We start from the raw sequence: 27,024 nt of genomic DNA on the forward strand, positions 1-27,024 counted from the left end.
CACAATGGGGACAGACTACATTCTTATTGCGGTCTGTGAAAGACTTTCATTCACTTCCTGCCTCAGTGACACCTATCACTAAAGACGGATACAGGAATAAAGTATGGAACAAGCTGTGTGATTCTTCCCTTTTCTACTTTAACCATAAAGAAAACACATTGTCCTCTTTAAAGCGGACCCAAAGCAAACATTTTTTTAATTAAAAATATTTAGTTGCACCACTCTGACACATACAAAGATAAATAAACACTCCTTCAAACCTATGATCATTTCAGTGCATGCTTTTCACCCTTCTCTTTTCATAGCTAGGGTTATACTGGGGGCAGCCATTAGCAAATCCTCCATTGCCAGACACCATCTACTCCACCAGTTTGCCGGAAAAATCCCGGCAATTTGAAAGGAAGGGAGGGGTTCCTCCAATAAATGTAAAATATTTTATATTTGTTATCATGCAGCTGAAAAAAGGCTACTATTTATTATTATAATTTAGAAAAAAAGATTGTATTTCTGAAATCTTGTAATTTTTAATTTGGGTCCACTTTAACCATTAGCAACTAATCCACAGCTTCTCACTAAAATGTTTTATTGTTTACTATATTTTGCATTACTCTTGCATAGTATCAGGAGTAAATTGTAAAAAAAAAAATGTAAAGCAAATAAGACAAATAAGGGCTGATATACTGTACGTGTATTTGTAAAAGTTTAATGTAAAGATGAGATAAAGATAGCGAATGAGACATGTTGCTGCAGCAGAACTGACTCACTATTACTTGGAACTGTAACATATTGCGAAACATTCGTATACTTCCCATTTAACACAAGTCATATGCTGACAAAAGCGTTAATGGAAGCAAAAATGATTTTTATACTGCAAACTGAATAATAAGTGAAGTGAGTACTCAACTACATTTGTTAAAGAATGAAAAATGCAGTGTGTACTTTAAAGCCCTGGAATACTGCTGCAAGGATCGGCGAGTGGAAGGGAGAATGATATAAGCTCCACCCCCTCCCTTGGCAGGGCTGTAAATGGAGGAAGTATCGGAGAGATGGAACGTGACATGGAATGCAGCACACAGAAGCGCTGACAAGAATTAGTCCCCCTGCCCACCGAGTTGTGTTCTGCATGCTTCAGAATGCTGTTTCGACTCTGGATACTCATCCCTAGTTGTGGTGTACTTATCACAGCAATGTTGCACATGATGTAGGGTAGGTCATTGGGATCAGTGAAGTAGCCCTGATATCCTACAATAACACATGAACACTCCTGCCCTCAATCTTCCCCATCCCACTTACTGTGACTGTAACAACAATCTTTCCCCAATGCCTAACTCTATACTTCCCACTTGCCTGTGCCGAATGCTGCATCAGCAATGCTGGCTTCAGCATGGTAACTAATAACTCCCCCCCTCCCCATATTTGTCTCCCTAATAAACCTAAACTACATCATGTAAATAATGTGTAAACCAACCATAATCATAATCTCTGGGCAGAGCTGTGGAGTCGGAGTTGGAGTCAGAGCAATTTCGGGTACCTGGAGTCGGAGTCGATAGTTTTATAAACTGAGGAGTTGGAGTTGGGGGATTTTTGTACCAAATCCACAGCCCTGGTAAGTATTAGACTCGGAGTCGGAGTCGAGGAGTCAGTCATTTTGGGTACCTGTGGTTTGAGTTGGTGGCTGCATAAACTAAGGTGTCGGACTTGGATGATTTTTGTACCGACTCCACAGCCCTGTCTATGGGTAATGTCAACTTATATCCATAGATCGACCTGTGATTGTGGTGATGTGGATATCTGTTGGTCTGTGGTGCTTCAAACTAAGTGGATTTGTTTGGTTGGTCCAAGCAATTTCTTTAGGAACTCTGTGTGGTTTGGTCTGATCGATCTGTGATTGGGATCAGGACACTATCCTAGTCTGTGGCTAATTTGCAGAACATACCAAGCTGCATGCAAGAAGAGATTTCCTTGGGAACTGGTCATCTGCAATTGTCATTTGAATTTCATCATTTGGTTAAAAACTGGGGACTCCCTAAAAACATTATTTTTTATAGAGGCAATACTTATTACAGAGACTGCAGTCGCTGTGTTTATGTGTAAGATTTTAGCAGGTGGTCATTTTTTAATGGGGATTATGTAGGATTTATGACATATTTCTCTTGCTTTTTAATGAAGTTTTGATAATGAAGTATATTTTGTGAAGTTCCACGCACCCAAGAGACATATCTTTTGTTGTTTATTTTCTCTTTATTTGCTCTCTTCTCCAATTGTGGGTATCAAAAGTTCAGAGCAGATACTGTATATTGCATAGGAAACTGGTTATTATGATCCCAAGAAGCCTATTATTATTACTAAGGACCATTATGTGTATCTTTATGCTTGTAAAGGACTATCATCATACTGTGTAGACTGATTGCTAGTGCACCAAGTGACCCTGGATGGTTTAATTCTAAATATTATCAGGCTAAGGTGTTTTCAGATATGACCATGTATCCAATGTGTACCAAACAGCTGCATCCTTACAAGAGAGTGTATACCGAGACCATGGAGGACTGGCAGTAATGAAATAATGAAATTATTTAGCAAATAAAACTCCTAAATTAGATTAAATCTAGAGGAATTGAGAAGGTAATGTACATATGTGCATGTTAAAGTTTATTATGATCATGTGCTATTTTAAGCTATATGCTATACTTAAGAGACAGATGGTTTTGGTGGGTTCTCAAACATTTTAAATAATGTATTATGTAAAATCCGAAACAAAAAGTACACAATGAAATGATGATCAGATATAATTGTAAATGCTTGTGAAGTGGCTGTTTACAGATATTTGAAAGGAATGCAGATTTCTGTATTTTCAACCAGGTCGGCAAAATTACTTAGATTATATGCCATTTGTGGTTGCTGAAATTTGACTCTTTTGCTAAGTAAATTTTCAAAACATATAGCAGGTGTATATAAACGTACAATATCTATCTGATCATGTTAAAGTCTAAAGACAGCTTCCAAACTTGATGGAGATCGGTTTCTGTCTTGCCACACAATAGTGAATATTTGCCAAAATATCTTAGTTTCTGATATCTTAAAAGTGACCATTCAGGTTCTAGGAGAGCACCCCAATTATAATAACAGGTGAGATAATGTAGGTTATCTTCCTCTCCTCTCTTTCAGGTCTCCCCCAAACTCCTTGGTGTAAGAATTTCCACTACTGGCCTTCTATGCACATCAAGTAAAAGCGCCTGAGATTTTTGGCACAGCCGGCGCCGCCATAGGCCGTAATAGGAATTACGGCTCAGACAGTAATTTGGGTGCTGTGAAAAATCAGAGCACAAATGACTATAAAAACAGTGTAATCTGCCCACCAACAGTAGCTTGCCCCACTGTCCACGGTGATCTGGAAGGGGAAAAGTAATTAACGCTGTTGGGATTTTTGCAAGAGCAGGGTGAGCCGTTTATCGGCTTTACCCTTTACCCAAATTTCCTGGTGGCTTAATTATATGTACGCCTCCTATGTCAATCCACCTCTGTGTCAAATCAGGGTAGCTGGAAGTGATTAAAGCAAGTTCAGTTCTCTGAACAAGGAGCTTATGAGCTTATGTGCACAAAATCAGGCCATGCACATAAGATACAGCTAGATGGCGCTCCTTTGATGAGCTTATTCAAAATGTATAGACTCGATCAATTTCAAGCCAAAATAGTGGAATGTATCGATTGAGCAAGCTGGAAAATCTCAGTTTGACGTGGCCGATTGGATGTGCAGCTGTAACGGTGTGCGATATCATGATGAACAATGTGATGGACCCCTCTTTTCCCCTTTGTAAATTTCACCTGTTCTAGCTGCACCTACTCCTGGTCTCGTCCGCTGTCTCCCCGAGTGCCGCCAGGTGTGTGTGTGTGATGTGTGCGATTTCACACATGTGCCACGTGCTATACACACTACCATGTGGTGGTGCTAGGTGTGACAGTGACGCTCGGGGGAGACTGTGTGTGAGACCGGCAGTTGGTGTAGCTGGAGCAGGTGAGATGAGGAGGAGGTACATTAACATTTGGTGAAACTACACCGGAGGCAGCACCACGAGGCCGATTCCCAAGAGATTTCATGCTGAAATAGAGAATTGGCCTGAGGTGTATGGGCAGCCAACCGATCTCTCCAATCAGAGAGAGAGCTGTCTCTTAGTCGATCTACCATACATCACTATATGTATAGACAGGGCCGGCCTTTGCTATGAGCGACCTGTGCGGTCGCTCAGGGCGCCGTGCTCTCAAGGGCGCATGTGCCCTGTCGCCCCTTGCCGCCCCTCGCCGCCCCGCTGTCTCCCGGTGTCCTCTCAGTCTATATTTAGAGCAGGACTACAAGAAAATGGCCTCTGATGTCCACAAATGCAGACAAACGGCGGCCATTTTCTTGTAGCCTGCTCTAACTACAGATGGAGCAGAGGCGGGGAGAGAAGAGTGACGTCGGCGCTGGAGCTGGATGTCAGGTGAGTCGGTCTCTGCCACATAAAGGGGGGGGGCATACTGGGGCAAGCTACCTATGCTGGGGCAAGCTACCTACACTGGGGGCATACTGGGGCAAGCTACCTACGCTGGGGCAAGCTACCTACACTGGGGGCATACTGGGGCAAGCTACCTATGCTGGGGGCATACTGGGGCAAGCTACCTATGCTGGGGGCAAGCTACCTACGCTGGGGGCAAGCTACCTACACTGGGGGAAAACTACCTACACTGCTGGGGGCAAACTACCTACACTGCTGGTGGCAAACTACCTACACTGGGGGCATACTGGGGCAAACTACCTACACTGGGGGCAACCATGCTACTACACTGGGGAAAACTGTACTAGCTACACTGAGGGCAGCTATGCTACCTATATGGGGCAACTATACTACCTACACTGGGGGCAACTATGCTACCTATATGGGGACAACTATGCTACTTATGGGGGGGGGGGGCAACAAAATCCGGTTTCGCTCAGGGCGCTGTGAAACCTAAGGCCGGCCCTGTGTATAGACACCTTTACAGCCAGGTGAAGATTGATCTCCCTGGTGGGGTTCTGCACTGAAAAGTCAGGAAATGAACTCTGAGCACTCCATCTAAGAGTGAGAAACCTGCGTTGGGCGAAGATACATACAGTATGTTGCTTATATAAAGACAGTCATGTGACTTGCAAATAGCACATGAACCTAGTGAGTGATCAACAGTTAATACAAGAAAAAATATTTGACCAATTACTTTACACTGTACATTATCCACAGCTGAAAACTGTACGCACAGCATGATAAGTCTGTGCTGCACATTACAAAGCCATTGTCCACAGAAGATGATTACCATTGGAATATAGGCCTCCTCCTCTTCTCCCGAGACAGAACTGGCAAAGATATTTGCTGAGCTAATGCAGTCACTTTCTGGGGAGATAAAGCTGGTCCGATTACTAGGAAGAAAAACACGGAAGAGGTCAGACAAGCATGTTACAGATGCTCTGAAATGCAGCCAACTCCTGACATTGCACACATGTCCCATAAACATGCCCTGCTTCTGCAGCCCTGCTCATAGAATAGCAATAGGCAAGCAAGGTCTGCTGGCAGAGAACCAGCAGGAATCAGACTGCACCCTGATAGGCATCTACATGGTAAACACCAGCCAGCCACTGAGAGAAATAGCTTTGTGAAGACTGTCCGGCCGCCCAGCACAATATGCAGCAGACGTGATGCTTCTGTCTAGGTTTTGCCGAGCAGCTGTGTCTTCATATAATATTTATTTGCTTCTCATCCAAAGGCTGGGACTGATTCATACCTTCGCCTATTTTTCTTCTTTTTATCATATTTGCTTTACGAGACACCTGGGGCTGTTGCATTGAACCGATCAGCTGCTGCCAATGTTCAGGTTTGCAGCTGTGCTGAAAACTGACGCACAGCCGGTTCACAATACAATGTTTACCAGACACTAAGAGATGATACATTGTAGTTACAGTAACACCAGAGGGAGTGATAACAGCAGTGCTCATATGTCATCAAGATGGGTGAGGCCTCTGCTGAGACGTCAGTGGCATCCCAGCATATCGCATTAACCAGGCAATGTTGTATAACTTACAATTATTACAGCAGGAGTCTGTCATCCCCAGCAAGATATACTATGGAGACAATGCCACATACAATGATGCTGTGACTCAGCCGGGGTAATTAAATAGTGGGTCTGAAGCATTGTAAACACTTTTCATCAACTTGTCTGTTTGGGTAACAGATTGTTATTTCCTCTGTTGTTTCTGAAATAGTTGTAGCTTTGCTGGACTGCTACTTGCAGAATCTGCTTTACAAACAGACTGAAAAAACACAGAAAGGCCTTCCTATGTAAATCGCAAGAAAAGCTCGCCTTACTCAAATCTACTGAATTTTCTGCAATCAAAGTACTGCTGGATACTAGAAAGTATAAAATTACCACCAGTTCTTCCATCAGTATAGAGGGGCCGTCTTAAAGGGACACTTAAGTCAAACAAAAAAAATGAGTTTTACTCACCTGGGGCTTCCAATAGCCCCCTGCAGCTGTCCGGTGCCCTCGCCGTCTCCCTCCGATCCTCCTGGCCCCGCCGGCAGCCACTCGGTGACAGGAGCTGACAGGCTGGGAACGCGAGTGATTCTTCGCGTTCCTGGCCACAATAGCGCCATCTATGCTCCTATAGCATATATCATATACCATATAGCAGCATAGAGGGTGCTAATGTGTCTGGGAACGCGAAGAATCACTCGCATCCCCAGCCTGTCAGCTCCTGTCACCGAAACAGGAAGTGGCTGCTGGCGGGGCCAGGAGGATCGGAGCGAGACGGCGAGGGCACCAGACAGCTGCAGGGGGCTATTGGAAGCCCTAGGTGAGTAAAACTCTTTTTTTGTTTGACTTAAGTGTCCCTTTAAATAAGGGCTGGTAGTACGCAGTGGCGTAGCTAAGGAGCTCTGGGCCCCGATGCAAGTTTTACAATGGGGCCCTCCAAGCCCTCTATACATTATAATTTATATGGTGCACCAAAACCTGACAATAGGGATCAGTTTGTTAATGATTACCACTATTCATTTTATCTATAGAAGTGATTATTATGAGCACAGGATGAATAGAGAGCTAATTCTGCAGTTTAGAGAGGGCCCCTTATTGCCCCTCTGGCCCAAGGGCCCTGATGCAGTCGCAACCTCTGCAACCCCTATTGCTACGCCTCTGGTAGTACGGTCTATGTAGCAACCAATCATCTCTCTTTCATTTTCATGGGACTAAAATTAAAGGACAACTGAAGTGAGAGTAATATGAAGGCTGCCTTATGTATTTCCTTTTAAACATTACCAGTTGCCTGGCAGCCCCGCTGGTCTCTTTGGCTGCAGTAGTGTCTGAATAATACCAGAAATAAGCATCCAGCTAATCTAGTCAGATCTGACAATAATATCAAACACCTGATCTGCACGCTTGTTCAGGGTCTATGGCTAAAAGTATTAGAGGCAGAGAATCAGCAGGAAAACCAGGCAACTGGTATTGCTTAAAGGGAAATAAATATGGCAGCCTCCATATCCCTCTCATTTTAATTGTCCTTTAAAGGGACCTTGAGCAGGTGATAAAAACAGAATTTACACTTGGCTCCTTCCCTGCTCTGGTTACAGGACAACTTCGGCTTGAAGTCGTCAGGTCTGTGCCCCGCTTCCGTGGTTGGTGGCATTACGCCCGCCGGCTATGCGTCATCACGCCGAACGGCTGAGAGTCCTACTCATGCGCAGGACTCTTACGCTGGCCGGCGTGATGACACCAACCACGGAAGTGGGACGCAGACCTGACGACTTCAAGCCAAAGTCCTCCTGTAATCAGAGCCGGGACCGGGACCAGGGAAGGAGCCAGGAGGATGCCGGGGGACCTCGCGGCCTACGGTGGGCTGAAGAAAGCCCCAGGTAAGTGTAAATTCTGTTTTTGTCACCTGCTCAGGGTCCCTTTAGGGCTTTCACTAGTTTCTAAACAAATCACATTCTGTTCTCCCCATAAGGCCCAATGGCCCTGACTTAAGTAATGTATGATGCATTTTGTTTCTCATATCATCCCCAGGTGGAATAAGTGATGTAGCAAAACCCTTCTGCCCCGGTGACATGCCCTATAATACCCTTTCCTTCATTTTCCCACATGCATGGGAGTTCACAATTGTGCTATTTACAGGTGAAACTCGAAAAATTTGAATATTGTGCAAAAGTACATTTATATCAGTAATCCAACTTAAAAGGCGAAACTAATATATGAAATAGACGCATTACATGCAAAGCGAGATATGGTACTTATCCGTTAGCCGGGCGCATCCGGCAGGTGGCGCTAATTACTATTCCCCCTCCAGGCCGCCATGGATAGTAGGGAAAGATGTAACTCTGGTGGAGTTTTGTCGCCACCTGCCGGATGCGCCCGGCTAACGGATAAGTACCCGAGATATTTCAAGCCTTTGTTTGTTATAATGTTGATAATTATGGCTAGAAGCTTACAAAAAAACCCACAATCAAAATCTCAGCCCATTACAATATTATGAAAATGTTCAATATTCTAGTCTCAAAGTGTCAGACTCTAATCAGCTAATGAACCCAAAACACCTGCAAAGGGTTCCTATTTCATATATTAGTTTCACCTTTTTAGTTTCACCTTTTAAGTTGAATTACTGAAATAAATGGACTTTTGCACAATATTCAAAATTGCCAAGTATCACCTGTATAACTGGTGTTGGTGTTCACATTCAGCACCATGTGGTTCAGAGCCCAAACACCCACATTCAGCAGCAATACAGCAAAGAACAGCTCCTCCCAAGCTGGAGTTAAAGAGAACCTGAGATGAAAGCCATAACACGTTCCATACTTACTTGGGGCTTCCTTAAGCCCCCTTGAGGCTGCTAAGTCCCTCGTTGTGTCCCCGGGTGGCTCCTGTCACCCGCAATTGTGCCTGAAAGCCTGACCATGTCCACTCCATTGCGCATGGGTGGACCAGCATGCTTCCGTCCCTGGTATAGTTCTGCGCCTGCGCAGTAGTACTGCACAAGCACAGAGCGCTCTCAGCTGCGGCAGCACAATGGTTGAGTGCACCTGGCCGGGCCGTGCATGTACAACTCGGCCAGGCTTTCGGGCACTATATTTCTAACACTTTTTCATTTTTGAGGTCCTTTCATATACCAGATAATAAGCTATCAAGCGATACATTCACATAAAGTCAATGTTTTGATATTGTGCAGAACCGGCAGATGAAATCACTCAGGTTACTTGTATCTAGGGGTGAGCAGTCGCTGCAGCCAATACTATTGGGTTCAATTTGACCCCAGTTTTCCCCATGACAGCCAGTTACTTACATCAGTAGCAGTGGAGGAGTGATGAATGCACCACTTGAAGGAAAGCTCTTTGAGAGATTTTATGTAACAGTCTGACTGAAAAATGTGATTTGCTAATCCCATCTTCTGCCCAGTGTCAGACTGGGAGGTCTGAAAAGCTGAGGAAATCCACCTGCTGGCCAAGCAGCAAAAACCTTGCGTTATCACTCCCAATAAACACCTGTAGCAAGTCTTCAGTGCGAGCAGCCACACCTGATTAATGCTGCTTGGTCAGCAAGTGAATTTCCTCAGCTTTCCCATCTCCCAGTCCAACACTGCTTCTGCCTTCTGGGCAGGGCTAATAACTAACATAGAGGAATTTTGTGCCATTTCACACCCATCATTCACATGAAATTGTGAAAATGTTGCATATTTCCAAAGCAAATTATAATTAGCAGAAGACTTTTTGGTGGCTGGATAGAGTGTAATTGTTAAGGGCTCTGCCTCTATCACAGGAGACCTGGGTTCAAATCTCTGCTCTTCCTTTTCAGTAAGGCCCAGTGCACACCAAAAAGCGCTAGCGTAATTGCAAAGTGATTCTAGGCATGTGTATTTTTGGAGTGTTTTGGTGTAGCGTTTTTGATTATTTTGTTACCGTAGAGCTGTAACTGAACAGCTTCTGTAACAAAAAATGCTTGGAAAATCGCTCTGATCTAGTGCTTTTCAGATTGATTTTCCACTTTCCTATACTTAACATTGAGGCTGAATCTCCTCAGAAATCAGCAAAAATGCTGCAGGACCCGCGTTTGGAAAAAAAAGCACATTGCTCTGGTGTGCTCCATCCCATTCAAATACATTAGCCAAGCGCTTTTCAAAGCGCTGGCAATTTTAAAAGTGCTCAAAAGCGCTCTTGGTGTGCACCAGCCCTGAGCCAGCGCTTATTCAGTAAGGACTCCCTAACACTGCTACTGACTACTGGGCGGGCTCTCGTGGCCGCAGCTCAAGTGCATTGAATACACAAGGAGAAAAGTGCATTATAAATGTTGTCTTGTCTATTTTTGCCCCGCCATGCTAAGCTCTGCCATTTTATTCCCAGTATTATGGCTGGTGCAATGCTCTGTGCTGTCACTGCATGAATAGGTGAAGCATTGCAACTGTGACGCATTGACTTTGTCTCTTCAGTGACCATACTGCACTGCTGCTATATAAACCGCCATTACATGAAGCATCAAAAACATTAAAAAAAAAAAAAAAAGAATGAATGACGGCTGGCAAAAGGATAAAAAATGAAAATTCAGGTATGGTTTACAAAAACAGCTCAACTTGAGACACTGAGAAAATACACCAGATGGGTGATTGGGACAGTTTACTAACTGACCGGAAAGTACAGTATCTACTGAATAACCTAATTAGCTGATGAATATAGCCTTTCATAGACGCTGCTCTGCGATTTCCTAGGAATCGATGAGTAAGCCGCTGACAATTCTTTTCTCCAGGGCACATTCTAAAAAAGAGCATCAATCATTTGCTTTTCTACAAGCCTGATCATTACGGTAACTGATACAATAATATGAAAAGGGGCTGTTTATCACAGGCATCTGTTACAGCTGGTGGTATGTTATTAAAGAAGTGTGGCCAAATTGTGATGATTCTAAGAGGAACGGTTGTGAAAATAACACGATGAATACATTTGTTTATATTTTTACAATATTATTTTGTAGATCATTTAGCCAGTATTTGCCCATTGCAAAATATTTCCTCTCCCTGAATTACATTCTGCAATTTATCACTGGTGGTGACATCTTTAGTCCTGCCAGGTGATCTGTTCGGAGTGTTCGTTACTGAGAGTTCTATGTACAGAGGGAGATACTGCTTGTTGGGCAGTTAGAAACTGCACACAATGCAACCAGGTTCACAAACAGCAAACTGGCAGGTCATGACATCACACTGTGGGAGGGGTTTCCCCACGATATCGCTTATAAAGATCCCCCGATGGTCTATTTGAGAAAAGGTAAACATTTCAGGTGGGAAAGGGGGCATCAGATACTGACTGGAATGAAATTCAATCCTTGGTTACAGTTCAATTTTAGCATTGCCTTCCAATGGGAGCTTGCAGAAGAAGAACTAGCATCTTGAAGGTTGGCATACATACATGACCAGTGTCATTTCAGCTTCAGCCTCCTTACTCAGTGAAATCTGAGCAGGAAGTGGGAGGTACAACACACATGCTGTTGTTGGGGTTCCTAAAACTGTAAGTAGTACAGGGCAAAGCAGATGGATAGGAACAGCTGCTTCTCTAGCATTGGGGAGAACGGTCTGGCAGCAATGTACACTCCAGTAATGTTGTTACATTGCTCTCAATAGCCTTGTCATACTTGACACAATGCCCAAGAACAACAACATTGCATGTTAAAGAGGACCTGTAGTGAAAGCGACATAGTGAATAAAATTGCTTTTTTTTTTTTAAATATTCATTTGTAGATTATTTAGCCAGTGTTTGCCCATTGTAAAATCTTCCTTGTTTCGGAACTTTACAATCTGAAATTTATCACTGGTGGCGACATCTTTAGTCCTGCCGGGTGATCTGTACGGAATGTTCGTTACTGAGCGTTCTATGCGCAGAGGGAGAAATTGCTTGCTTGGCAGTTGGAAAAAATGAGATTCATACCCCGCAAACTGTCAGGACCTTGGTCATAACATCACACTATGGGAGGTGTCTTAGCACAAGCCATACAGACCCACCTGATGATCTATTTGAGAAAAGATAAGAGGTCTCGTGGGAAAGGGGGTATCAGCTACTGATTGGAATGAAGTTCAATCCTGGGTTAAAGTGCCTCTTTAAGGTGAACCTCCAGACTAAAAATCTACTCAGCAGCACTGAAAAGGCTTGGTGTTTCATTAACAGTTTCACAGCATCAGAACATTGTTTTTCTTACCCATGCCTCACTTTTAGCTGCACAGAAGAAAACTGCCTGGGCATTTTCCCCCTGATGCTGTGCAAAGCATGATGGGATTTCTGACGTTGTTGTTCTCCTTCTGCTATTTGGGCACAAATTTTTGCATTTTGAGATCTGAAGCCTAGCGCGCAGCTGGGAAGGGTGATCAGGACACAGGACAGTTGGAACTGTGTCTCATGCTCCCTGTCACCTCCTTTCAACCAACAAGATGGCTGCCCCCATGAAATCACAAACATTTTTCTGTTCTTTTAAAACATGGTGGGTAAGAGATTATATTACTTATCTATTATAATTAACATAACTGATGACAGTATGCTTGTTTAGGCTAAAGTTCCCCTTTAAGCAGGTTTACAAATCTTTCTGCTCATTTTGAAAAAAAAAAAGTTTGTAAGAATTGTTCATAGGTTGTAGCTGTAGGTCCTAGTATAGGAATACAATTGGTTGCTATAGTCTTGTCTCCAATTGTAACAAATCAAATGACATTCATATTATTTCCTATTATAATATTTAATAACGTCATGATAGAGGGGTGGCTGAGTGTGGGATAACAGTGAGAGACCAGGAAGACTTCAGGGGGCTGGAAGAAGCCCCAGGTAAGTAAATAAGATTTTTTTTTTTTTAATTTTCACTTTATGATGGAGCACAGGAGCTGCGATGGCGTCTTTGCACCACTTATCTTATAAAGCTGAATTCTGACTCTCCCACGAAGGTGTGAAATGGCCAGATAACATTTACGTTGCTCTTTTTCCATTTGACCATGTTGTCCATTTATAAAACATAATTAGAAGTTGAATTTACCCTCTTGTCCTTTAAACTTTTCAAAACTTAAGGGGGAATCAGATTTTTTGTTAAAAAAGAGCTCATTACGGTGTTATATAATTAATTTGTAAACTCATTTTTTTTTCATATTTCAGTGTTTTATTTTTCTAATTTGACATTTTGTATCCTCAGGGAAACATTTTTTGCAACATTTTGTAAACGACGTGGAATCAGTTTGGTATTTTTAAAAGCCTATTTATTTTCTAGTTTGTCGTAGCTGTAGCTCCCAGCTTTATAAATATCTGGGAAAATGGCCAGTGATCTACATGATTAGAACGGGAGGCTGGGAATGAGAATCTGTCTGCAGCTTCTTTACTCTTTATTAAACGGGCCTCTCTGTCTCTCACATCTGTGTAACAACAGAGCAGGAAGCTCTCTGGTGCAGCCCTATTCTGGCTCCGCCATACTTGGATTCAGCTACAATGATCTGAAATATTTCTGACCCAAACACAGTAATTAATACCGTATTGAATAACAGAAAGTAGCATATCTTTACAATGATAGATTTGAGAATATTGGTGCGATAGAGCTTAAAGCGCAACTTTAGCAAAGAGGGGAAAATAATGAATCAATACATAGCAAAGTGAGAAGTTATAAAGTAGAAGAGAAATCACAAATTATTGATATTCGCCATATAATTTGTATATGTTGTTTGATCCGCAATCAGCCTGCACATACGGTAATCATTTTTACTACTGGCAGACATGAAAAAAAAAAACCATCAGCATCAACTGTTATTATCTATAACTACACCCCCTAACAATACAAAAGGATATACACATACACAGAGGGAGATACTATTTTTTCTCACAATGCTGCGAGGTTCACAGTCAGGAAACTGTCAGGACTTAGGTACTGACATCACACTGTGGGAGGGGTTTCACCAAAATATCAGCCATACAGACCCGCCTAATGATCTATTCGAGAAAAGGTAAAGATTTCTCATGGGAGTATCAGGTACTGATTAGGATGAAATTCAATCCTGGGCTACAGTTCCTATTTAAAGGGGAACTTAAGTGAAAATAATGTAACAAAACAGTTCTTTATTTTTACAATAATTATGAATAAATGATTTAGTCAGTGTGTGCCCATTGTAACATCTTTCCGCTCCCTGATTTACATTCTGACATTTATCACATGGTGACATTTCTACTGCTGGCAAGTGATGTCAGTGGAAGGAGATGCTGCTTGTTTTTTTGGCAGTTGGAAACAGCTGTATATACATTTGTTGTATTTCCCACAATGCAACAAGGCTCCCACGGTGTGGTGCCAGAACCATGGTCCTGCCATCACACTGTGGGAGGGGTTTCACCACAATATCAGCCATACAGTGCCCTCTGATGGTCTGTTTGTGAAAAGGAATAGATTTCTCATGGAAAAGGGGGTATCAGCTACTGATTGGGATGAAGTTCAATTCTTGGTTACGGCATCTCTTTAAGTCATCTTCAAAGAGAGAGACTGTTGGTAAACTTTACCATTCTGTCAGTGCATGCAGTACTGTAATACACGGTTCCCCAAGTCACATCACTGTCCAGTTGACAATGTACACCAGCCCCATCATATTCCATTCCCATTCTTTCCATTGGTGCAAATGCTTTGTATGATGTAGCAGCTGGAGGGGCATGACTGGACATTCCCACACAGAAGACCAAACGATAACAGGAACCTACTAAGGCTCAGGTGAGTATGCAGCCTTCCCACCAGTGTCAGTATATTAAATGACTACAGATTTGCTTTAGCTGTAATACATAATAAATTGTACATCAGAGACTACTTACTAAGGCACTGTCCATGTTCTCATGACGGCTGGATGTTCTCTGATTGTAGTAAGGCCCCGTAGGTCTAGGGGTGGTGGACGCACTGCAAGCACATAATGATGAGGTTAGCATGACTCCAAACAAACATAATGCCATTCATTCTAGCTATACAGGGACTACAATGATTAACTGTATTTTATATATTAATTAAACTTCATTAAAGGACAACTGAAGTGAAAGGGTTATGGAGGCTGCCATATTTATTTCCTTTTAGGCAATACCAGTTGCCTGGCTGTCCTGCTTATCCGCTGCTTCTAATACTTTCAGCCATAGACCCTAAACAAGCATGCAGCAGATCAGGCGTTTCTGACATTGTTATCAGATCTCACAAGATTAGCTGCATGCTTGTTTTTGGTGTAGTTCAGACATTACTGCAGCCAAATAGATCAGCGGGGTTGCTAGGCAACTGGCATTGTTTAAAAGGAAATAAGTATGGCAGCCTCCATATTCTTCTCACTAAAGTTGTCCTTGATAGTGGTTTTAAATGCAGCTCATATACACATCTGAATCCTTCTCTGTGTTAGTTGCTAGAAATCCCTTGCACAGCAGGACTTGGACTGGGAAAGGGAAGGTAAGCAGTGTGAGCCAACCCTGCTATGCAAAGAGCTTGATGACAGGAAGGGAAAGAGGTAGCAGAGCAATGGCCACATTAGTATCATGTTGCTCCTCAATTATTTAATCCATAAGCTACAAACAGGTTGGAGAGCATTGCTTAACTGCAGAACAAAAATGCGGTTACCCAGCTGGTTACACTGTGTTGCTGTGAGTGTCACACTAATGCCTAGACTGAATTACTAATCCCCCTGGTAGACAAAACTGCTTACATGCATCTATTATTTGTATTTACTCATTTGTCTGATTTTCAGGTTTAACATATGGTTAAGTTACTGTAACAGAACAACAACGAAAAACCTTGTATTATGTGTATTATGCTTTAAACATATTTCACCTTTTTTTTTTTCAAAAGCTGCACTTTAGGGAGGACAGTAGCACTTGGAAAAGATGAGCTGCACTTGCCACAAAGTGAATTTAATTTGCAGCCCCGGGAGGTGCAGGATGTAGGTTTGTAATATGTGAAAATCTATAGAGTAGTTTATGTCTGTTCCACACAGTGTTGTATCCAAAATTAAGTGGGATTCCAGGCAAATTATCCACAATTAGATATATATGCACAGTGTTTCAGGAAGTATTCCTGAGCTTGAAAGAAAGACCAAAACTACTTCCTTTTAATTGTGTTTATGGTGCAGATAATCTGAGGTCTTCGTTTGAAATTACAAGGTTCTGAATAGCGTTCAAGACCCCAACTGACCAACCAATCTTAAAGCCGAATTACTTTTAACATTTTCTACAATAGATTTGCAACACTAATTGAAGTTAAATGGCTTCTCCCCCACAATTGGCCCTACATGATACATGCATAGACATATGACGACTATGGTAGGGATAACATTGTGAACCCCTATTAGGGACAGTGAGTAAAGTTAAGTGAAAAGACAGTATACTCTGTACAGCGCTGCAGAAGATGTAAGTGCTATAGAAATACTCAATAATAATAATAAAGCAAACAAAAAATGTGGCTAAAATGGTAAATAAGACTTGATACATTTTCCCCCTGAAGCCTTGTCCTCTAACTTAACCAACAAGAACTATGTCGCACTGAGCTTTTGCATTTTAATGTAATAAGTGCAAAATATAAGGATGAGAAAAGAAAAGAGTAGCAGCTGTGTGACACTTACACTGATTGCAAACAGCAGAATGCTTTGCTTTCCTTACTATACAGCTCAGTCTGAACAGGATATGGCATCACCATGTAAAACAGATAAGGTTGGGGGTGGAGGTTTGGGTGTAATTGTGTAACAGATTAAATTACTTTGGGATAAAGGCATTATATTGGATATTTATATGGACATGAAGGAGATGGGACACGGTTTTTACTGTTCGCTTTGGCAGCTATAATTCCACTCTATTACACAACTAGGTGAGCCTCCGTACCATCTCTGTGCTCTTAAAATGTTAATAATACAGGAGTAAAAATACATAATGGCTTCATAAGCCAATTATTTGCAATATTCTGCAGTGTGAATTTCTGAGTGCCATTAGCAATATACTGCAGACACTGTGTTATAATTAATACCACATTTAGAGATGGTGGGAGGTGAAATCAGAAGAAATTGTGTTCTCTCAATAACAGAATATCTTTACATAATTCAAAGCATGAGAATGGTCTTCTAAAAAGAGAACCAAAAGAGAAATACTCTTATTATAAATAATCTCATACATACAAATTCAGAAGCCATTTGTGCCTTTCTCAAACATCACAAAGGCTGTTCAGACAGACACTAGGAAGGAAAGGGAAACGCGATATCATTTTTATGGCACTCTGTGCTACGTTTGCTGAGTATTTAATGTCCTTCTGTAAATAGTTACCAGACACCCTACAGCAGACCATTTTTTTTTAACTCACTCATGCTTCATTTTCTGAAGCCCATGTCCAGTCAAATGAATTATTCAACTTATGGCCTCCCTTCCTCTGGGCTACCTCTGAAAGCGTAAAGCTTGGTTCACCCTGCAATAGTTCCAACTGGAGTAATACCATATCAGTATTGTACGGATAGGCTATACGCCTTAAAGATTTTGCTGGCACTGCTGAACAGATGTATGCCATTCATTGGACAAGGGGCGAGCATCTGGTTGGGATTGTCATTTGTGGAAAGCACACAGGATAAAAATGGACATGATAAAATTAGACGTGTAAATGGGCCCACGGAAAAGCATGAATCCTTTCTGCATTTATGCTGGTCCACTGTGGTCAGCTCCGATAAATGGACAGGCAGCGAACCAGCCCTAACTTTGTAAAAATATCAACATGACCACTGCTTGACAAAAATCCAATTCTTCCGAGCTAAGCTTTCTTCCGAGAGGGATAGTTTGGCTGAGCTGCTGTTCATCACTCACTCCAATCAAGACATGGGGGGAAGGTATAGCCAAGCTTTCACTCAACTCACCTCCTGCAGGGGTCTATAAAGGCGGAGGGCTGGTTTGGGCAAGGCAGCTCTCTAGTTTAGTTAGGAGAACTGCCTTATCTTTACAAGGTTCAAGAGCTCAGTTTGCAGTTAGTTTCAGACATTTTCATAAAGCTGCACAATTAATGCTAGTGTACCACGCCAACAGTTGAGTTGGGTGACAGACAATGCCAGTAGCGAAAATATAGCTTATCTGTTTTTACTGAAATTTTTGTATTGACTTACCCTGTGCCCATTCTCACACTAACCCTAACTCCTAATGCCTAACACTATCCCACCCCTCCTAGTGCCAAACTCTAAAGGGGCATACAGACATGCGACTAAAGTCGTTGGTAACGAACAACTAACGATCGTTTATAACGACGATCGTTACAAAATAACCGCTAACGATCGTTAAGGGTAACGATCAGCGACTGAAGTCGTTGCAAACTGGAAATCCGTCCTGGCGGATTTTTTGTAACGATGATCGTTAGCAAAAGTACGTGTGTATGCTGATCGTTACAAAAACGATCGTTCGTTAAGTACCGTACATGCGCAGACAGAGAGAGAGAGACAGAGAGATGTATATAGATATATGTATATATATATATATATATATATGTATATATAGATGTAGATAGATGTATAGAGATATATATGTATATATATATATATATATATGTATCTATAGATGTACATAGATGTGTGTGTATATATATATATATATATATATATATATATATATATATAGATCTGTACGCAACTTCCTCTTTCCTACTGGCCATTAACAATGACGTTCGTTCCGGGTTCATTGATCTGAATAACGTTTAGCATAATAGATGCGCTGCATCATACGTTCGTCACTTCCGCATCGTTCGTTCGGAAACGATCTGATCGTTTGCCACTTTCAACACCTCTTTACTAACGACCTTTTCATTTCTCTCCTTAATTGATCGTTCGTCGTTGCTTACGAACGATCGTTATCGCATGTCTGTACGTAGCTTAACCCCCTCCTGAAATCTAACACTAACCCCCTGCTGCCCAACTACTAACCATTTGTCTATTAACAGCCAGTTAACAAGCATTTAGCATAAGAAATGTACTAACAGCCAATTGGCTACTACCGGCCGACCAACTGAAACCTTGGCGCCATATAGCCGCAATTCACAATGTGGTCTGTAACGTAGATACAGAGGTAGGGGTCAAAATGAACTGCTTTGTCACACTTTACTCTCCCGGGTGAAGCTAATTAGCTTGTTAGGAGAAATTCTGGCTCATCATTAATTTGATTAGATATACAATTTATGTTTATAAAACAAATAGTAAAGATGTAGCAAGGATCGTTGCAATTAAGGTATAAACTATGCTGAGAATGAAAATAAATATAACATGTATGTAAGCACAATAAAACAATAGAAAATGACTTACTCTTTCTTCGTGGCTTGAGGTCCCTGTTTACAGGAGGGGGTTCCAGATCTACAGGAAGTTCAGGCAAAGGACTGGAGACCTTGGCATTAACTGGTGGTGAGAATGTGAATGCTGCCGTTACTGGGCTCATAGGTATATACCCATCTATGCTACAGTCTGATTCAGAGCATGGCGGAGAAGCATTTGGGTTCATGGGAACATAGCTGTCATCTGAACAGTCTGATGTGAAGGAATGTTGTGGTATAAGTCTTGGCTAAATGACAAATACACAAAAAAGAAGACATCTGATGAGTAATATAAATGTAAGAACATCATAATTGTAGAATAATGAATAAAACACATCTAATAAACAGTCAGTGGCAATAACAAACACTCTGCAGTCTACACCTACACATGTACTTCCATTAAAGATAAAAACGGCTGCCATGCCCAACATGTACAATACAAAACATTAGTCACATCCCGATCTTGGTAAAAAGCTAATCCTTAGCAAGAAAGATTGTCATTTCTTGATGGTTGGACACTTTACATTCTTGGTGATACAATCTTGTTCGATATGACCACATCTCTGTAGTATGAGGGTAACCAAACTGGAGACATTGTTTATGCTTGGCCCTCATACTATGCAGATGTTGTAAGACTGAAAAACATTGAGCAGTCAAGACTGTGAGATTCAAGTCCTGCTTTACTGAGAAGAAGTGCCACACGTAAAGCAAAATATATGCAATGCCACACAAAAACTGAAGCAGGAATATTGAGTCCCAGGCCTCTACTGCAAGGTGCAATAGACATTTTGATGATTAGATGTAATTCCTCAGCTGCCCACAAGGAGCCTCTAATTCAGAAAGGAGACTGCTTTTACTGCAAAACTGTGTTTATGTTGTAGCAGTAGCCAAACAAAAATATTGAGAAAAGATGGATAACAAAAATCATGCAAACAAATAAAAAATAGTAAAATTTCATAACAGGTTTTTATAGAAGGGCCAAAGTGCTATAGTGGTTAGCACTCTCGTCCTGGCTCAAATCCCAGCCAGGGCACGATCTGCGCTGCGTTTGTATGATCTCCGTGTCTGTATAGGTTTCCTCTGGGCAGCCCCTCTGAGGGACAAGACAATATACTCTGTACAGTGCTGCAGAAGATATCAGCGTTATATAAATACCAAATAATAATAATTTAGATATTAACAGATGAAGTTGAGCACTGCAAATGACATAGGTTCCAAGGAAACAGTAATAAAGTTTAAAAAAAATATTTGCACATCTAAAATACCTTAAAATAACAATCAGCAGGGCTGGGGTCCCAAACTGTGTATCAGGTATAACATATAACTTATAAATAGAAGCACTTCCCACCAAAATAAGGGGGAACAGTATCAAGGTCATGAATAGTTATTTCACAATCTGCATAGGTGTTTGTGTGTGATTTCTACACAAGATTGTTCTTAGGTTCTCTAAATCTGACTTGCCTAAAATCCATGCCCAAGTTACAGTGCAGTGCGATTCAGTAGTATTCCTCAAGCCATCCAACAGGTGTCAGTAATGGTTCTTATAAGAAGTGATGAATAACAAGTAAATATTCAGAGAGTGTGCATGAAACTTGGAACTCAGCCAAACAAATGCAGAACCTGCTAAATTAGTTTAGCTCAGTCCAAAGCTGCATGCTAATTGCATGGAAACCTGAAATCTCTAGTTTCTAGGCTAGCATCCTTGAATTAGGATTCACGATTCCACCAATAGACTTGAAGAGCACATAAAAGAAGTGAGGATGATGTTGCTGCAATTCATGCATAAAACCTTTACAGAAAACCACACTGCGCAAGTGCCTAACACGTAAAAACACTGTGGATTTGTGAATGCTAAGGTCCAAGTACTCCAACAGTTTGACACTATTCTCTATTGTGTTGCTGATTATCTACAGATGACTCTCCAGAAGGATTTCCCTTGCATTTCATTACACACAAACTCCTGAGGCTGGGAACACAATTAGCAGAAACCCTGGCGTTGCGGAAAACGCATCTTTTTTTCCCTGCAATGGTAGTCAATGGGCCACACACAAAAAAAAACGCATATAAAAAACGCACGGTAGTTATCCGTTAGCCGGGCGCATGCGGCAGGTGGCGCTAATTACTATTCCCCCTCCAGGCCGACATGGATAGTAGGGAAAGATGTAACTCTGGTGGAGTTTTGTCGCCACCTGCCGGATGCGCCCGGCTAACGGATAAGTACCAAACGCACATAATGAAAGTCAATGGTAACGCAATGTAATGCGTTTTGTATGTTGTTAACCCTGTTTTCTGATGTATTTCCGCTTCCTGTTGTCTTCCTAGTGATTTGCATAAAACGTAATAGAAAAATGCATTTTGTATATGCGAACCGCACATGCCTTAAAACGCATGCAAAACGCAAGAAAAATGCACTACAAACGCAAAAACGCACATGACAGAAAACGCGACCTTTCACGCACAGCCACGTGTGCACCCATCCTTAGGTAGGTATACTTTTCAAGTGAACTGTTCTTTGCAGATCTTATTTAATGATTGTGAGAATGAATATAATACAAGAGTAAAAAAAGAGTACACATTCATTAAAGTGGGATGGTCAGCCATAAAATCAAATTGCATTTACCAACTGCTCTGTGTTTATTATGTAGTCTACATCCTGACCCTGCATTACAAGCATTCCAATATAATCAAAAATGTGTCTGTTGTAATGTATCTTATTTCAGTCAGCCTGGCTCTTTTCTTGTACAGTACATTGCCAGGGAGAGGAAATCTCATCTTCCCCTCCAACATTCCTGTTCCTTGCTGATTGGCTGAGGGTAGTTCAGTGTGACACGAGGCTGAGAAGGGAAATAGAAGGTAAATCACCTCACCCCTCCGCAGAAGCTGCAGAAATCCAATCTATGTTCTGCTCACATGTGCTTACAAAAAACAAACTAGACAGTGTAGTTTTTTGATGGTAGTTTTGCATACATCATTTCTGGCAGATGAGGAAAAAAAGAGTAAGGCCTGGTTCCCGCTAACATCGCTAATTGCAATCGCTAACTTTTGTATGAGCAGTTTGCAAGCGATTTCATGAGCGTTTTCAGTAGCGATTTTAAAAAGTGTATTAAATTTGCCAGCGGGTGTGTAGCGAATAGTGTTTTTAATTCTGATTGGTCCTTTCAATTAATTTTAATTTTGTTACAGTGTGCAGTAACTTCAAACGCCAGCAAAATCGCTCTGTGCAGGTTTTGATGAGCGATTATGCCAGCGTTTATATACTTTACATTGCAGAAACGCTAACACTAATCGCTAACGATGCTGCATGTCCTGCGTTTTGCGATTTGGTAACCGCAATCGCTCCAGTGGAATTTAGCCCATCCATTGACATCAGCTGAGCGTTTAGGGAAATCGCTGGCGGTTTGAATCGCTCCCTAAACGCTCAGAAAATCGCTCTAGTGGATTTGAGCCCTGAGGGAGGAAATTACATCAGTATTGGCTTGAATCAGAGGCAGTAAAGATGGAAAATGCCTAAAACAGTTTTTTCTTTATATACTATATAAAATTCACTGAAATCAAAATGCGGACTGTACAATACATATGTTATGTAAGTAGAACAAGTAAAACATGTATCTACTTATACATGTGGTTTTTTTTCCTGGGATAGTATGGCTGACCCTCGTACTTTAACATGTAAAACTGGTGAAAAAGAAGTAATATTGAATAGAATACCAACCAGATTTAAGCTGAGCCTCTTATCTCTACTTCTTAATGAGCAGTCATCCAAATCACCTGAAAAGGAGAATGTTATTTTCAGTAAAAACAGACTGAAAACTTTTAAGACTGCACCTATTGTGTAACCAAGGGCAACAAGTACATTACTATAATAATACAATACAATAACATTTGTAAAGCGATTTTCTCCCATAGGACTCAAAGCGCATAGTTGTGTCTCAGATTAATACAGGGTTGCAGGCTGGGTTGTGTTACAGAGGAGATAGTCAGATGTTCATGAATCCCAGACTAAAGAGGTAGGTTTTCAGTTTAGACTTACTGTATCATTTTAAGGACTACCTGCTTTCTAAATGCCTAAGTTTAGCAAACAAATATACAACAGAAAAAAACAGCTAAGAATGTTGCTACCCAAACACCGAGATGTGAACCCTATGCCTTGTGGGGCCACATAGGACCAGTGATCCAGCAATACTAACCTGGATTTACCCTTTCCAGGGTCACTGCAGCAAAACCTTATTAATTATCTGGCAGTTGATTAATGAACTAGCTGTTAGGTATCAACCATTAACATTTAAAATCTGATTAGCATCATGCAAAGTTCTGGTTCGGCTCAGGGGAAATTTAGCGTGCAGAGTATGCATTACACAACGCACATAGGCCCATATCCTATTAACTTTTCTCCTGAGTTTTCTCCAAGGAGATATTTTCAGACCTTGCAAATAAAATACTTTAAAAGCTCCCAGCATATAAGAAAATACTCTTTTCAGAACATTTCCAATTGCTAGGTTTTTAATTGCTTGGGTGAGGGCCATAGTGTAAACTTCGCCCTAAAGGTATCCAAGCAGCTTTTTTTCTGTAGTTTGCCCTGGGTTCTAATAATTGTAGGAGCTGCCATTCCCCCCTCTCCCCACTTATTTATCCAGGGGAAGGTGTGAATGTAATAAAGTGTGACTTCTTTAAACTGTTTGAAGCACAGTGTACTATCTCCCTACCCACTCTGCTGATGAAAGATTTTGTTTGCTCACTGAAACTGCTAATTGCAGCCATCCTTATCTGCCTTCTCTTTCTGTAGATGGCAGGCTGCAGAAATAGGGTAATAAAAGCCTCTAACAAACCTTTAAATGTAAAAATAATGTAAAAATAAGAGGTAGAATTGATTTTTTTAGTAATGAGTCACATTGTTAGCAAGCATTTTCAATGTGCTTTTGATATGCCCTGGGGACTAAAAATGTGGCTCTGTTCATTTTAAAGTGGGCAGAATGATAGCTGCTCCACAGAATTGTCCAGGTGTCAGGAAGGGAGAGGGACCTTGTACAGGCACTGTTGGTGAGCTACAGATGAATATAAATGGTGAGAATACAGAGCTCCTAGTGCTGCCTGCTTTGTGTAACCAAAGTCTCTGACAAAAAGCTGGCTGGAGAGAACTGCAAACCTTCTGGCAAGTACATGGTATGCTGGGTACACAAGTTACGATTTTCTGCTCGATTTTCCCACCCGATCATTTTTTCCGCTCGATTCTGCACTCGATTCTGTGGTTGATTCCCTTAACTTCGCTCGTTTTTCTTATCTTTTTCCATTCACTTCTATGAGAAATCGAGCACAGAATCGATCGGGAGTAATATCGGACATGAGGGAATTTATCAATCGGATGTATCTATCGTATGGAAAATTATAATGTGTGTAGCCAGCATAACACCTACTCTATGTTAGCTGTGTATATCCATGTCTATCTGCAGTTCAGCTTTCATATACAAGATAAAGCATAAGTGACTGACATGTATTGCATACTGATTTGCTATGTGAGAATCACATGACATAGCAATGAATGCTGATTTGTTTACAGCCAAGTGTTAAATTTAGCACACAGTATGTGGAATCTCAGACAGTATAATGCCATAAATAGTGTCATTAAACTGTAAACATCAATTGAAACCATTTACAGCTGTCAGAGGCAAAGTAAACAGCAGTTTCTTTAAGGATACCTTGTGCTAATGCAATACTATCTGCGCCAGTAAACTGTGACTCTTCAGACATTTGAGGACAGCGATGTTTTGCATTGCTTGGATTTAAGATTTCCATCATATGACATTCAGTTGTACATGTGATCAGTCTCTACCTGTGATGCTGGAACTGGTATGCGGGGACGGGAGGTTGTGCAGATATAATCTGACAATCTCCAGGGGAACCCATAAACCAGCTGTAATAGGATACATAAATGTACAGCTTGCCTACCCCCATCTCTGCTATGAGCCCTGTATAGATATGAGACTAGTTCACTGTAAGACAAACAATGATTAGGCAATGTTTACCAATCTGTGCGACTACTGGGGGAATTCACCAATGATATTTAATATTTAGTTTAATATTTAATAATATTCATAGACTTGAGCTCATTTTCTTTCAGACATCCATTACATTTATGCCTGGTAGATAGATAGGTCAAATTGATTAGTTCTGACAGGTCCTATCTGATTTCCAATCGTTTTTCTGATTGTTTTTGTATAGAAGTGATGAGAAAATCGACCAAAAAATGATCGGAAATCAGATGAGAGTTGTCGGAAATAATCAATTGGACTAGCTTGACGAGAAATTGCATGGTGTGTATCAGGCATTACTCTAAATTTGGGACCCTATTTAAAAAGATGGTGGTTTGTAGATTATCAGAAAAAATACAAGAACTTTATATTTACTATTAGTAGAATACACTCAATGAGGACTATTCCAACGTGGAAGGCTGATCTGTGCCTGAACACATGTCAGACAGTTCAACTTCCTGTCTGCTAGCCAACAGATGAGACGGCCCCTTTAAAGGGGACATATACAGGAACAATTGATTTCTTTGACTGAATTCTCCATATAATCTATTCTCAAGTGGATGAGGGCCATGAGTGATGAGGGATCAATGGCAGCTTAGCATTTTACTGAAGGGCAGGGCCGGATTTGAGGCAAGGCCACAAAGGCCATGGCCTAGGGTACGAGGAATCAAGAGGTGAGTGGGCTGGCACACTCAGACAGTTAAACTGCCAAACATGTAAACCACAAGGGTCACAGACCCGGTCTGTAGCCACCCTGCTTGTACAGGGCAGAGCAGTTGAGCACAGCACAGGATGGGGGTTCTCAAGACCAGTGAAGACACAGTGGGTGGGGTGGGGTTGACAGTGAGACTTGGGCAGTAAAATGTACAAATCCGGCCCTGCTGAAGGGGCAGTGGTTCAGTCCATTCTACACAGGATTTCTGCTGAAAACTGATTGAGACTAAGTGGAGCAACAACTTGCTTACAGGACACGGCCATATTGAAATGTAGGTTTCTGCACTGCAATGCACCACCTATATATATGTTCACAGTATGGCCGGTGCAGTTTAATGGCATGCAGCATCCCTATGCACTGCATGTGTATGTGCATGCTACTGCAAAATGCACATTTTAACAGTGACATTTAAGCATTTTCATTGACTGCATGCTTCACTGCATGTGATGCAATGTGCGGAAAACGTGCAGTGCACCTTTCCTGTTCCGTTCCTGATTACTGCAGGGAACCCAATGCCCACTGTGAACATAGCCTTACTACAGTGCAGCAAAATGAGACTGTTCTTGTACTTACAAAGCAAATAAGGAGGCACAGCTCTTATCAAATGTAATCTTTTCTCTTTTTTTTTACACTTGCAGGTAAATCCTGTGTTACTTTGGGGTGGTTTCACACTGGTGCGGTGAGGTAATTTTACCGCTCCCCACCGCAGGCCAATGAAAGTCTATGGGGACTTTCATACTGAGCCAGTGCGGCGTGATGTGATGGAAGTGACGTAATCGTCATATCCCCGGCACAAGGACAAACCTACGTTACCATGCAGTTCTGTGGTGATGTGCGGTGGACCAAAAGTCATGCAAGTCTATGGCGACGCAGGGGTTCTTAAAAAAGATGGCGGTGGTATTGCGGAGCGCATGCGCGGAAGCGTATTTTTACAAAACACTTCTGTATTCTTTCGAAACATGAAGT

The 27,024-nt window shown here is 41.6% G+C and overlaps 1 protein-coding gene across 1 annotated transcript in view; it reads right to left on the reverse strand.

The window, feature by feature from the left end:
* Nucleotides 1-27,024, reverse strand: part of GAB3 (GRB2 associated binding protein 3) — a 194,991-nt gene that overhangs the window by 14,832 nt on the left and 153,135 nt on the right. Inside the window, exons 5-8 of the mRNA XM_068251156.1 lie at nt 23,030-23,085; nt 19,313-19,565; nt 14,844-14,925; nt 5,323-5,425 (exon numbers count right to left, since the gene is read on the reverse strand). Of these exons, the coding sequence (XP_068107257.1) occupies nt 5,323-5,425; nt 14,844-14,925; nt 19,313-19,565; nt 23,030-23,085 (494 nt within the window). The remainder of the gene's footprint in view (nt 1-5,322; nt 5,426-14,843; nt 14,926-19,312; nt 19,566-23,029; nt 23,086-27,024) is intronic.

This window comes from Hyperolius riggenbachi, chromosome 8, assembly GCF_040937935.1.
Source record: "Hyperolius riggenbachi isolate aHypRig1 chromosome 8, aHypRig1.pri, whole genome shotgun sequence".
NCBI classification, from domain to species: domain Eukaryota; kingdom Metazoa; phylum Chordata; class Amphibia; order Anura; family Hyperoliidae; genus Hyperolius; species Hyperolius riggenbachi.